Source organism: Rhagoletis pomonella, unplaced genomic scaffold, assembly GCF_013731165.1.
Source record: "Rhagoletis pomonella isolate Grant_MI unplaced genomic scaffold, Rhpom_1.0 Rhpom_scaffold_00001, whole genome shotgun sequence".
NCBI lineage: Eukaryota > Metazoa > Arthropoda > Insecta > Diptera > Tephritidae > Rhagoletis > Rhagoletis pomonella.
This window is the reverse complement of record NW_023458555.1, coordinates 112515255-112529501: the sequence shown is the minus strand read 5'-3', so window position 1 is coordinate 112529501 and position 14247 is coordinate 112515255. Positions and strand designations below refer to the sequence as shown.

The 14247-nt window shown below is 35.6% G+C and overlaps 1 protein-coding gene across 1 annotated transcript; it reads left to right on the top strand.

Annotated features, from left to right (window-relative positions):
- The first annotated feature begins 447 nt into the window (after nucleotides 1–447).
- Nucleotides 448–1203, top strand: LOC118735298. Its single transcript, XM_036464974.1, has 2 exons — nucleotides 448–553; nucleotides 621–1203. Exons 1-2 carry the CDS (start codon nucleotides 456–458, stop codon nucleotides 1201–1203), a joined length of 681 nt encoding a protein of 226 aa, XP_036320867.1. The 5' UTR covers nucleotides 448–455.
- Nucleotides 1204–14247: the final 13044 nt, after the last annotated feature.

The following is a 14247-nucleotide window of genomic DNA, read 5'->3' as shown; positions in this document are numbered from 1 at the left end:
CAGTACGGGAAAAAGAGGCAGACCGCAAGTAGAGTTTTCGGTAGCTTCAGAAAAGTCAAAATTGCGAAAGGTTAGTAAAATACTTGAAGAACATAGTGCGGAAGAAATTACTTATGCAGCACGGAAAGTAACAAAAAATGAAACGAAGCCTGATAACACTATAAAGAAGTGTCTTGAACCCTTTGAAGCGCTGGCCTTGTGTTTAGATTTAGATTTATCGGAAGAAAAATATAATAGACTACGCAAAGTTGCTAACAATATACATGCGGATTTTTTTCCCAAGCACGTATGCGTTAAACCAATTAAAACAAAGTTTAGTACCACATATAGAAGCGACGGAAACTTGAGCAGAAGTTAATTTAAAGGCTCTTGTACATATTACATCCAAACACATCTTAGAAGTTTGTGCAGACAAACACCCAGTGGGCCAACTTTCACTTATATGTAAATGGGGAATGGATGGCAGTTCTGGCCACAGTCGATATAAGCAAAAATTCTCCGCGGAAGACCTCTCAGATGAATTTATTTTCGTAATTGCTTTGTTACCACTTAAGTTCGTATAAAATCAATTATTTTCTTATGTATCTATTCTCTATTTTCCAAATTTTTTCCATTTTAAGGCTCATCGATTCCTCATCAGGTAATGAAATATGGGTCAACCGAACTCCCTCTTCTACGCTGTTCTGTAGACCAGTGAAATTCGTTTATACGAAAGAAGGAAAGGCGGTAATTCATTCAGAATATAATAAAATAATTCAGATGATTAATGATTTGGAATGTGATATTTTTAAAAATAAGAAGGGAATTGCTGAAGTTTCCTACATCATGGATTGCACTATGATTGACGGTGCAGTAGCTAATGTTTTAACAAACACCAATTCCTCAAGCAGATGTTTCATATGTCATGCAAGCCCAACAGAAATGAATAATATTGAACAAAACAAAATACCAAATCCAGATCATTATAAATTTGGGTTATCAACCCTCCATTGCTGGATTCGATTCTTTGAATGTCTATTACACATAGCCTACCGTCTGCCTTTTAAGACATGGCAAGTCAGAATGGAAAATAAGGCTAAATTTATTGAAACTAAAGCCCGTATCCAAAAAGAGTTCAAAATTAAAACAGGTTTGATAATTGACCAAGTCAAGCAAGGGTTTGGAACAACAAATGATGGAAACACAGCTCGACGTTTTTTTTGAAAATATTGACGTTGCCGCAGAAATTACTCGTCTGGATAAGTCTCTAATCCATAATTTTTCTCTGGTGCTAAGAGTCCTCTCTTGTGGAAAACAAATAAAAACCCAAGAGTTTAGTGTTTTGTTGAACGAAACAAGAGAGTTATACCTTAGAAATTATGGTTGGTATAACATGCCAAGTTCAGTGCATAAAGTTTTAGTACATGGATGTGACGTAATTAAATACTTTGATTTACCAATAGGTAATGATTTTAAAGCTATGTTTTCATTTATTTTCTTAATCTGTATTTCCACCTATTTTATCAGGTTCATTATCAGAAGAAGCCTTAGAATGTTCACACAAAAACATAAGAAAATATCGGCTTCTCGAAAAACTGGAAGAGTACAAAGCAATACGGATTTAATGACTCGTTTGATATTATCGTCAGATCCATTAGTTGCATTTAAAAGAAATATAAAACAGAGAAACAAATATTTAAAGGGTTCTGATCTCAGCTTTAATAAATACATTGTTGAAAGTGACGAAGCAGACAAAAGCATGGAATCATTTGAATCTTCTGAGGACTCTGAAACTGAGTGATTATAACAACTAGTTCGGTTTTTATTAACATATTATATGTTATTACCATATAACAGCTATTATTACTTACTTACTTAACAGTGATTATGCTTTATTTTAAATGAAATCAAAAGAATTTTTTTTTCTAAAGGTTAACATGTAAGGAAAACCGACTTAATTTTTCAAATTACCATAATGTATTCATTTAGGAAGTAAAGTTTAGACGAATTTTGACTATTAAGACTATTTTTCTGAACGCTTAGCAACAATGATATGCCATATTTCATTTTTAAATAATCATGTGCAAAAACTCGGTGTTTTTTTAATGCGTACCCGTTACAAAAAAACCGATTACTTTCTTAAAATTAGAGTAATATAGACACTTCAGATGTAAAGTTTTAATAAATTCTGACGACTCCTTCCTGTTTTCGTAAACACCACAATCAGCAATGATTATGCCTTATTTGTCTTTCATATAGTAATGTAAAAAAAATCTTTTTTTTTTTAATGGGTACCCGGTACCGAAAAATCGATTTCATTTTTGAAATAAGCATGGCTTAGTCCTTTTAGGTGTAAAGTTTCAACAAGTTCTGAATACTATTTCGGTTTTTATAAACATATGTCTACGATGATTATGAGTTATTTTACATTTTTATAAAATTGTAAAAAAAAATTTTTTTTTAATTAAATGGTAACAGATGCTGAAAAACGTTTTTTTTTTTCTTAAATTGCCGTGATATAGTCCTTTCAGGTGTAAAGTTTCAGCCCATTCTGATGCCTCCTTCCACTTATATCAACACATGTCCACAATGACTATTTTCATATAAAAATGCAAGAAAAATGAGTAACCGGTACAGAAAAACCGAGGGGCATAATACTTCTAGGTGTGAAGTTTCAGCCAATTCTGACCACTCCTTCTATTTTTGTCCATCATTTGTATGGAGTCGCGGCACTGTGCGCCGCCGCAAAGCCTGTCGGCGTAAACCTCTAATCACATCCAGTAAGAAAACCAGTGGCGGACCGAGGTAGGGGAAAGTGGGGAAATTTCCCTCCCCCCTCCCCAAGACTGTGTAACATGTATTTTCATAATATTCAATTGAATATCGTGAAATATTATTACAAGAATATACAACAGGTTTGTCCCACAAGCTACTTGTAGAAAAATTCGATCAAAGTTCAAACTGTGAGCGTATATCAAAGAAACTCGAAAACTTACTTGCGGAGCGCGTATATGTAACTCGAAATTACTTCGAGAAGCTTGGGGAACAAACCTAATGAATGGATGCTTTGGAAAATTTTTATTCATGGAAAAAGTGTGTCAAATTTCACTTGAGTTTGAAATTTTAGCAGTGTGTTAAGCACGAAATATTATGTTATTTAAGTAGGCCTATCAGTTTTTCGAATTCACTGAATTTTCCAAATTTTGAAATTATGTACTTAATTTTCAATTTTTACTTTTTTTGTTATATTTTCGAATTTGTATTGTTTTACACAGTTGAAAGTCACAGCAAGTTTGAATATTTTTGCAGGTTCAGAAAACAACGAAAGTTCCAAATTTTGAATTTCATATTATTAAATTTTTTGAGATTTCTTATTTTTAGGATGTAGGACTGTATCCGGAAGCACGCATGCTATATTCATTATCATGCTCACTTATATACTTATACTATCTTTTATACATGTTATTCGTTATGTTAACCCTGTTTCTGTTAAAATATTATGTTAAAATCTTTTGTTAAAAGATTCTGTTAAAAGCTTTTGTTGAAAGCTTGGGTTAAAGCTGTACTATTTCTTTATGTTACTTAACATTGAATTAGACTCAATTTCTTTTGATCATGTCAAAATCCACCACATTTGTACTCAATTTTGCTAATGTTTTTAACTGTTGTCCTTTTTGTTTCACATCGTTGCAATTTTAGTTATTTAAGATCATACTCCAATGTAAATTTTTTCATTCGTACAGCGACTAATAAAGACGCATGATCTACTTCGGACACCTCTTGCGTTTTATTTTAAAATTCAGTCATCGTGCTTAGTGAAGCTTAGACACTGGTAGACAGTGGCTAGCTTTATTAAACACGAATGTGCGAATAACTTAGGGATAGACTACTTCTCTAAATCTGGCGCCCAACTAAAATCGCGAACTTTTTAATTAAAATTTTCGAAAAAATTGCCACTAACGGCATTTCGAAGCCTAATCTGCGAACAATGTGCTGCGAAAATCATTTAGATGCTTGAAGACAAGTTTTGGCTCTTGCGGCTAATGACAAAAGCAGATAACATTGTCCTAATATACTGCAGTAAAAAGCGGAAAACAAATCCATCGCAACGATTCTGGAAATCTGGTTTTCTGCGGACATCAGCGGGTTCTTAAGTCCAGTTGAGTCGTATTGCTGTGTTGTGGATACGAATATTCATACCATTGCTGTTGTTGTTGTTGCTGAAAAACTGCCATCAAAAGCACATCAGAGCTGCACTTGTTTGTTGTTGTTGCTGAAAAACTGCCATCAAAAGCGCATCAGAGCTGCACTTATTTGTTGTTGTTGCTAAAATACCTCCTTCAAAAGCGAATCAGAGCTGCACTTATTTGTTGCTGTTGTTGCTCAAAGAACGTGCAGAGGCTCTAAGACTGCTTGGGCAAATTCACGAGGTTTGTTGCCGAAGAACTGCCAAGGCGAATCAGGTTACGTTTGGTTGTTGTTGTTGTTGTTCACAGCACATGCAGAGGCTCTAAAACTGTTTTGGGCATACTCACATTCTTGCGGTACGCAACCGAGATCTTCGTTGCATACCCTCAGGCTTAACTACTTCCTGTTAGGATTTCATAACAGTGTTCACCCTTCTGTTAGAATCGATAAAAACCATCACTGTTAAAATTAAAATCGGTCGGTTTCACTTGGTACTAAGGCTTTGATTTGGTTTCATGAGAAGAAAAAGTCCCAGGCTAAACGCAGAACTGATCGAAGTGAAAATGGAAACAGATGCAAGTAATGTTAACCCCAATGCCAATGCTGCTAATGCCAACGCGAATGTTAACATAGAAAGCGCAAGGCAAATTGTTAATGTGCCTAAGCAAAGCGCTAATCACACCGGAAATGCGCCTGCGAGTTCCAATGTTATGAACAGCCAAAGGCAAGCTAACACGAACGCCAATGTTAATGCTAACGTCGGCCGTACTAATAATCCATCGAATGTAATGCTAACAGAAAATCAGTTCAGGCAATTGCTAGGAAACCTCCATGTAAACCAAGATACTAGGGCTACTTTTAGTAAATGTAGCGTACGTTTTAATGGTGGAAGGAACACCAGAAAAAATGAAGATTTCTCAGCGACCATTTTAGTATACAAAGATGCGGAAAACATATCGGACGAACGAGCGCTGTTAAGTTTACCTCTTCGTCATGGCGGCAAGGTGTGAAGGAGGAAGCGGAAATATTTATTGGTTTGCTTCGCAAAGTGTTTTCTCCGCCGAAACCCGACTGGCGTATTTTGTAGTGTAGTGTAGAAACATTTGCGACCTGTTAGACAAAGCTCGCGAAGCTGAGTTGCTACTTGGTGAGAACAAAGAAGTTTATAAAGCTGTTGACTTAGCCAGCAACTCGACCAGCAAAATTCCCCTTCGTTGTTCCTACTATAGAAAGAAAAATTATTCCGTGGAAAACTGTTTTAAGAAAATTGAATCCGAAAATAAAACCACAGAGAAAATGAAAGAAACCGCTTTTAGCTGTTATGGTTGCGGTACACCAGGGTACTACAGGTCGAATTGTTCAAACTGCAATCAGAAAAATCCGTTACGTAGCCCCGAGAAACTCGATTTTAACACTATACAAACCACCGTAATAGGTCGAAATGTACCAACTGTTGATATAAACATTAATGGCTTGAAAGGTGAAGCATATCTAGATACAGCTGCTAGAACGAGCGTTGCAAGTAGTAAACTTTATGAGAAGCTTAAAGAAAAAGGTGTTGAATTTCAAAAGGTTTTTGCGGAAATTAAATTAGCTTATGGTATTGCTCGCCAGCAGATGGTTTACTCTACTATCGTCGGTATTATAATTGGAAAGCGATTCAAACGTATACGTTTTATTTGTTTGGCAAATGCTGAAAACAATCGAACGCTGTTAGGCATCGATTTTCTTGAGCAAGCTGGCATAGTAATGGACCTTGCACAACGAACGTGGCATTTTAAGGACGACGCTAATACTATGTTTGAGCTTAAGAGGCAATCAGCTGAAATTAAGCATTCCTTATCGCTGTCTGAGGCAAACATACGAACCCATAGGTAAAATCATAACCCAATTAATGATTTTATGTTCGAAAACACAAATAGCAGTTTCGAGTCATCATATGTATACTCGCCAAGAGAAATAAGGGACATATTTGCTGGGAGTATACCAGAAAACTATGAGATACCGGAACAAAACGATTTGTTTCCGCCCATGAAGAGAGTAAAAAAGAGTAATAAAGCTGAAGGGAGAGTAAGCTGCTCTATCGATATAAATTCGGTCGAAATAAGACTTCGCCCCAATGAAGATGCAGCCTTAGCCGAAAACGAAAGAACAAGACTACAGAAATTGCTAGAAGCACACAAAGAAATCTTTGAAGAAACTACAGTACCAATACCGCATATGGTACAACACATAAAAACGGAGGCGCATGCACCCATTTCTTCACATCCCTATCGAATTTCACCAGCAATGAAAAACAAATTAAAAATTTAACTGGAGGACATGCTGAAAAAGGGCATTATTGAAGACAGCAAATCTCCATGGACATTTCCGGTTGTGTTAATACCGAAAAAAGATGGAGGAGTGAGGTTTTGCGTAGATTATCGGCGTTTGAATGCCATAACCACAACAAACACATGCCCACTACCACGAATGGATGACCTCTTACATGCAGCAAAAGCCACACCTTTCATGTCCACCATCGATCTAAAAGCCGGATATTGGCAAATAAAAATGGCGCCTGCAGATAAGCCGAAAACTGCATTCACAACCCCGTTTGGAATCTTTGTTTTTAAGCGAATGCCGTTCGGATTGAAGAACGCTCCGGCCACGTTCCAGCGCCTGATCGATAAATTTCGGTCCGAATTGCCACATATTTTAATACTAGCATACCTAGATGACATAATTATATGCTCAAACGATTTTAACTCTCATATGCAAGACTTGCGACAAGCTCTTTCAAAATTCAAAGAATATGGCTTTCAGTTGAATAGAGGAAAATGTGTTTTCTGTCGAGAAGAGATAAAGTATCTCGGACATATTTTATCCACGAAAGGACTTAAGGTTGATAACGAAAAGGCACATGCTGTCCTCAAGCGCCCGAATCCGAAAAATTTTAAGCAGCTCGTATCATTCTTGCAAACGTGCTCTTGGTATAGATGGTTTATTCCAAACTTTGCTGATGTGGCAAAACCTTTGTCACAGCTGACAAAGAAAAATGCGAAATGGAGATGGTCCGCAGAGGAGCAGAATGCAATCGATAGACTTAAAGAGCTGAAACCAAGCCGTTTATCTTAAAAACGGATGCCAGTGATTATGCGCTTGGAGCTGTTCTCCTGCAGGGGGAGAATGAGGAAGAACATCCGCTTGAATACGCGAGCCGCCTTTTGCTTGCAGCAGAAAGAACCTACTCTACAACAGAACGTGAAGCACTGGCCATAGTTTCGGCTCTACAAAAGTTTCGCGGATATGTAGAAGGTGCAAAAATTACCGTTTTAACTGACCATCAACCCCTGTAATGGCTATTTAGTCTAAAAACACCCACAGGACGTCTTGCTAGGTGGGCGTTGCAACTTCAGATGTATAATTTGAAGCTGGGGTATACAGTATGCAAGCAAAACTTTGTGGCAGATATGCTGTCTCGTCCACCCTGTTGCCCTGAGAATAAGTCTAATGTTAACTCCTTTGAGATAGACTTTCCTCGCAAAGGCGCCGACGAGTTCAGAAAGGAGCAATTAAAAGATGAGGAACTGAAATACATCATTGAGTCATTCGAAAAAGATGACGAAAACGTTACCAGACATACAAACCGAGGATACATCATGGTTAATGGTGTACTACACCGATTCTGTTCAGATGAAGATTCAGAAAATGGTCAACTATTAGTACCCAAAAGTTTAAGAGAAACAGTTTTAATAAAATTTCACGTGGATCCAACTGCAGGACATTTATTTTTGGCCGGGTATGCGCGCAGACATTTCCCAGTATGTGAAGTCTTGTGTTGAATGCAAAAAATATAAACCCACCAATATGAAACCAGCTGGTTTGCTCCAAACAGTTTCCAGCAATCAGAGGTTTGAGATCATTGCGCTTGACTTGTTTGGTCTTTTACCTTGCACAGCCAAGGGTAACCATTGGAAACTGGTCGTGGAGGACTTGTGTAGTCGTTGGGTTGAACTTTTTGCACTAAGGGAAGCTTCAGCAGAGGCTTGCGCAACCACAGTTTTAAAAGAAATTGTGCTGAGATTCGGTGTGCCACGACGTTTACATTCAGACAACGGAAGTCAGTTCATTTCAGCCGTAATGCAAAAGCTAGCCTACTGTTTTGGAATCAACCAAACATTTACCCCGCTATATCACCCGGAGGCTAATCCTGTGGAAAGGAAAAACAGGGACCTCAAAAGTCAACTAGCTATATACGACGGCAAAGATCATACTTTCTTGGGACACATGTTTACCAACGATAAGATTCGCAATGAATTCTGCTAAATGTGAGAGCACTGGCTTCTCGGCAGCATACCTTACGTTTGGGAGGGAGCTAAGAAGCCCACTTGAAGCACACTACGATCTGAAACGGGTAGTCGAAGCAGAAAACTTTGTGCCGCAAATTACGCCTCAGCTGACCAAACTTGCGAACACATTGAAACTAGCAGTAGAAATACAAGAAACACGTCAAGACAAGAATAAACGTTATGTAGATAATAAACGTTGACCTCATCCAACATTTAATATTGGCGATAAAGTACTCGTTGCAACACACATACTTAGCAAAGCAAGTGAAAAAGTAACGTCGAAATTTGCCACACGTAGAGATGGACCATACCGCATCTCTGCCAAGAAAGGATCAAGCTGTTACGTTATCGCAACTAACGAGAAGCCAGATAAGCCTATTGGAACGTATCACGCCACTGCATTGACTCCATATGAAGGTCCGAATGTTGACCCAAAATACCAACACAGGAAGAGAGGACGTCCAAATGCAGCATCTACATCCGCACACATACCAACAAACATTAATACGCAACAGCCTACGCAACACAACAGCAGTGAAATTCAGGCCCACAACAATAATGCCAATGTCTCAACTAGAGTTCTACGTCCACGAAAATGATACCGGAAATGCTGACTGCATCATCGGGGCGATTTATGCATCAGAGGGGGAGGCTGTAGCGACTGTATCCGGAAGCACGCATGCTATATTCATTATCATGCTCACTTATATACTTATGGTGCATTTACATGGTATGAACCCATATGAACTGTTGATACGCTAAAATAGAGGGACTGCATGTTCCAATGGGGAATTCAGTGATATCGAGTGAGATGCATATAATACATTTTTTCGTATGAAAAAATATGGGGAGATACTGTAAACATACTGTTGTGATACTGTTAAACATATGAAATTATAGCACGTTGGATTTTCATACATCTTCCAATAAAAAGTTTAACAGATGCAGAGATACCAAGGAGGTTTTTTCCCGTTTTGATGCCTTTTTAATATGAAAGCCCACCGAAAAGCGGCAGCTCCGCCATTCACATACATGTCAAAAGTACGAATTTTAAAAATTAAAAACAATAAACAAACAAATTCAAAACAAAGAAATTCTTTGCACTAGAACTTTTTAAATTGAATCCACTCACGTTTAGTGGACAATAAAAATACGAAGGACTATGATAACAATCTTACAACAAGACATTACCGAACATTTTAATGAGCTTTATATCACGTTTAAGTAAAAATAAGCCTATATTTTCCAAGCTGGCAAAGAAATGAAAATTTGTATTTTTTGTTGTTTACACAAAGACTTGCCAAATAAGTCAAAATTATTGAAGGCATGTATACTTCTCCCTTTCATTTTTTCATACAGTTTATGCATGATTCAATAATAGAAAGGTTTTGTATTAAAACAGTCTTCTCGCTCCCACACGTAAAATCGGCTCCTTTACTTGTGCAGAATGTTGCTCACTCTACAGTTTTTAGTTATATTAGTAGTAAAACCAAAAATTCTTCATACTAAATATTCGTTGGCGTCACCTTCGTTTGTGTAATTTTCTAGAACAAGTGTAGAATAGCGACCGTTTAGCTGTAAAATAACCAAAAATGCCGATTGATAGAATTTTTACGCTGATTTCAACGATACCAAATTTATTTGGCGCAGGTAAAAAATAAAGAAGATATAAGAAGTTTATATGTATTTTTTATTATCACTAAATTGTTGAAACCCAAAAGTAGATCGTGATAAAATATGTAATATCATATTAAAGATAATAACTTGTACTTTCTAAATAATATAAATTTCTTTACCATTAATTATGCAGTCAAAAAAGGTTATTTCATGAAAAAATAACATTTGTTCGTTTTTTAGTGGTTTTGGTTTAAAAATACAAAAAGCTATAAATTATGTACATCAGCTAAAGAACAAATTAATTACCTTTATGGTGACGTCATTCGTTTTTTAATCGGTTGTAAAGTTCATAAGATATTAACATTTAAAATATCTAAAAACTGAACTTTAACCTTCTAGAACCTCTTAATTTTTTACTTGCGCCAAATCATGGTTGAAATGAGCATACAAAGTTCTATTGATCTGCATTTTTCGTTTTTGCATAGCTGAACGGTATTCTAGATTTGATCCCAGAAATAACATAAATCAAAATTACATATTTTTATGTATTGTTTAGTATTTCCATTAAAACACCAAATATATTGCAAATTCGCATAGAATTAATAATACACATTTTACTTCTAATTGTACACTTTGCGTACTTTTTGCAGTACCATTCTACTACCGTTTTCGCAATATGCGATCACATTCTTCCCCTTTCTCCTACTTCCAAAATACAAATCTAGATAAAGGAGTGTCAAATTTTAGCTGTCACAAATTACACAACCTTGTGTTATTGAATCATGCTGTTTATGCTTCTTTCTGGCTTTTACAAAATGCAGGGATACCGCATTTATTTCGGTACAATATGATCGTAATGTATTTTCAATTCGAAATCAAAGAAAAACATCCCACGAAAATGTTTGCGATTTTTGAACAATTAGTGTATATTTGCAAACTACTGCTTACTACTATCTTAAAAGGTTCAGAGAATTAACGAAACAAACAAACATTTTATGGTCTTTTATTTCCTTCACACCGCATTGCTATTTTTTCTAACTTTTCCTTTAGTTTAGCGCTGTAACCTATTAAGTTATATCTTTTAATTTATACATGTGAACTGTTTTCAATGAGCATTTTTTCATTTGCTCCAGAATTTTGGGTACATTTTCTTATAATACCTCTCATTCTTTTTTATATTACATATATATACTTAGAAGATCGGGATAGTATTTTGAATATACCAGCAATATATCTAAAAGTAGTGGCGGCTGCTGTAGAGCATTACGCAGAGCCTGAGTTCAAGCCCAGTTTGTTCTAATAGTGGTTGCCCCTCTGTTGGTAATAGTAAACCTCCGAGTGTATTCTGTCATGGAAACAACTTCCCATTAAAATACAATTGCCGTTCGGAGTCGGCGTAAAACTGTCCTTTACTTTGTGTGACAAAATCACGCACGCCGCATATCGGAGGAGAAGCTAGGCCAAACACACATATTGTTCAAGCGCCAATATGTATATCGTCGTTTAAAGTACAAAAGCGCGTATCGTATCGTATAACCTCGGAACTGAAATTTGTGCCAAAAAGGATATTTGGTCATCGGAAGCTCCTAACATCAAGCCCTTAGCCATTTATAATAAAATATCGATACTTAGACATAAGGAGAGAAGATTATTAAGTTTAAAAGAGAGAACCGTTTTTAATTAAGACAAGTTTCACTCTCTCCTATAAAATTTAGGCAACCTCACATACGAGGTTTTGCATTTTCTTGATGCGCGGTTTTGTACTTTAAACGACGATATGTAGAAGTATTGCATACATATTTCGGTGCCTTTTCAAGTATAAAATCCACTGAGAAACGGAAGAAAACGGCATCCCTATGATTTCAACTTATACCAAACGTTTCGTAAACAAGCAATTCTGAAAAAAAATGTTTTTCCACAAAGATGTTTAAATGGAAGCATTACAAATATGGAAAAATAGCAATCCACAAGGCTTTATTGGCAGTAGGTCCTTTTTAACGCACATTTAACAAAAAATAAGCTTCTAGTTTCGAAGCTAGCACAAAATACAATTTTTTTATTTGTTGTTTACAAAAAAAAATATTGTCAAGTACACAGTATACAGTAAACCAGCCATTGACAATATGCTTATTTGAAAATTAATACATGAGATATTGTGCATGTATAGGATTATTTTGTCATTAACCCATAGGCAATGACTGGTGCAAAAGTACCCCCCCAATGTTTGTTGATATATTTGAAATGTAAATTTTAACAGCGAAATTCATTAAAAAAAAAACAATAAAACAAAAATATTGTTGATTACTACATGGGAGGTGGTCGTGGTTATAGACAGATTTCACCAAAATTTAATACTAACCTACGTTATACCAAAGGCAGCTTCGGCACCTACTTTCGTTAAAATATCTAAATTTGGTTCGAGTTAGCGTGTTTGCAAACAGACAGGACTGAACCAATTCATTTCGTCATTCTGAATATTTTGATAAATATGTATGTAAGAATATGTGTATATACATTTTATACCGTTGAAAAAACGGCCTTGCTTATCTGCATAAACCTTACCTGCATTAGTTCGAGCGTCGATATATAACTTTGGGTACATATTTCATAAAAACTTTGGAGGTCTCCACTATAAGAGTGGTATATTTGAAAATTAGAGAGTTCTACCTTTAAGCTAAGTAATAATTGTTTTACCCCCTAATTTATGGGTCCATTTTCCAAAATCAGCCCACCATTATTCACTCAAAGTTGTGTTTGAAACCAGATATGACTTATGTAGGAACTGCATCCGGTTATAATCGCTTACGCTGCAAGCCTGATTTGCTCGGAATTTTGTTTTTTCTCGTTGTTTTATTTTATGTGACTTGAAAATATTTTCCACTATAAGAAAATATTGAAATTGGATTTCATTTGGGTTAAAGAAAACGACAACTGTGAAAAAAATAGCAACCAATACATTCAAATAAATTGTCAAATAAGCATATTTACATTTTTTGTTTTGCCTATCTGGATTACTGTATACTGTGGTCAAGTATACAAGTCAAAATTGTTAAATATATATCGCTTTCATTCATTTCTTCATAGAGTTGGTGCTTCTTTTATAGGAAAATTCATACGGCTTATGAACAGATTCATACCATGTAAATGCACCATTATGTTATCATTTATACATGTTATTCGTTATGGCGCATTTACATGGTATGAAGCCATATGAACTGTTGATACGTTAAAATAGAGGGACTACATGTTCTAATGAGGAATTCAATGATATCGAGTGGGATGCATATAATAAATTTTTTCATATGAAAAGTTATGGGGAGATACTGTAAACATACTGTTGTGATACTGTTAAGCATATGAAATTATAGCAAGTTGAATTTTCATACATCTTCCCATAAAAAGTTTAACAGATGCAGAGATACCAAGGGGGGTTTTTCCCATTTTGATGCCTTTTTAATATAAAAACCCACCGAAAAGGAGGAAAGCGGCAACTCCGCCATTCACATACATGTCAAAAGTATGAATTTTAAAAATTAAAAACAATAAACAAACAAATTCAAAACAAAGAAATTCTTTGTACTAGAACTTTTTAAATTGAAGCCACTCACGTTTAGTGGACAATAAAAATACGAAGAACTATGATAACAAACTTACAACAAGAAATTACAGAACATTTTAATGAGCTTTATATCACGTTTAAGTAAAAATAAGCCTATATTTTCCAAGCTGGCAAAGAAATGAAAATTTGTATTTTTTGTTGTGTACACAAAGACTTGCCAAATATACATATAAGTCAAAATTATAGAAGGCATGTATACCTCTCCCTTTCATTTTTTCATACAGTTTATGCTTCTTTCTGGCTTTTACAAAAATGCAGAGATACCGCACTTATTTCGGTACAATATGATCGTAATGTATTTTCAATTCGAAATCAAACAAAAATATCGCATGAAAATGTTTGCGATTTTAGAACCATTAGTGAATATTTGCAAACTACTGCAAATAATAGAGTGCCATATCTTACAAAGTTCAGAGTATTAACGAAACAAACAAGCATTTTATGGCTTCATGTTTCCTTCAAACCACATTGCTATTTTTTCTAACTTTTCCTTTTGTTTAGCGCTGTAACCTA

Bases quoted from the DNA above. Each gene is read 5' to 3' on its own strand.
- LOC118735298 (XM_036464974.1), top strand. From the start codon at position 456: ATGGATGGCAGTTCTGGCCACAGTCGATATAAGCAAAAATTCTCCGCG. The intron at 554-620 runs GTTCGTATAAAA...TTCCATTTTAAG, and splicing joins ATTGCTTTGTTACCACTTAA to GCTCATCGATTCCTCATCAG.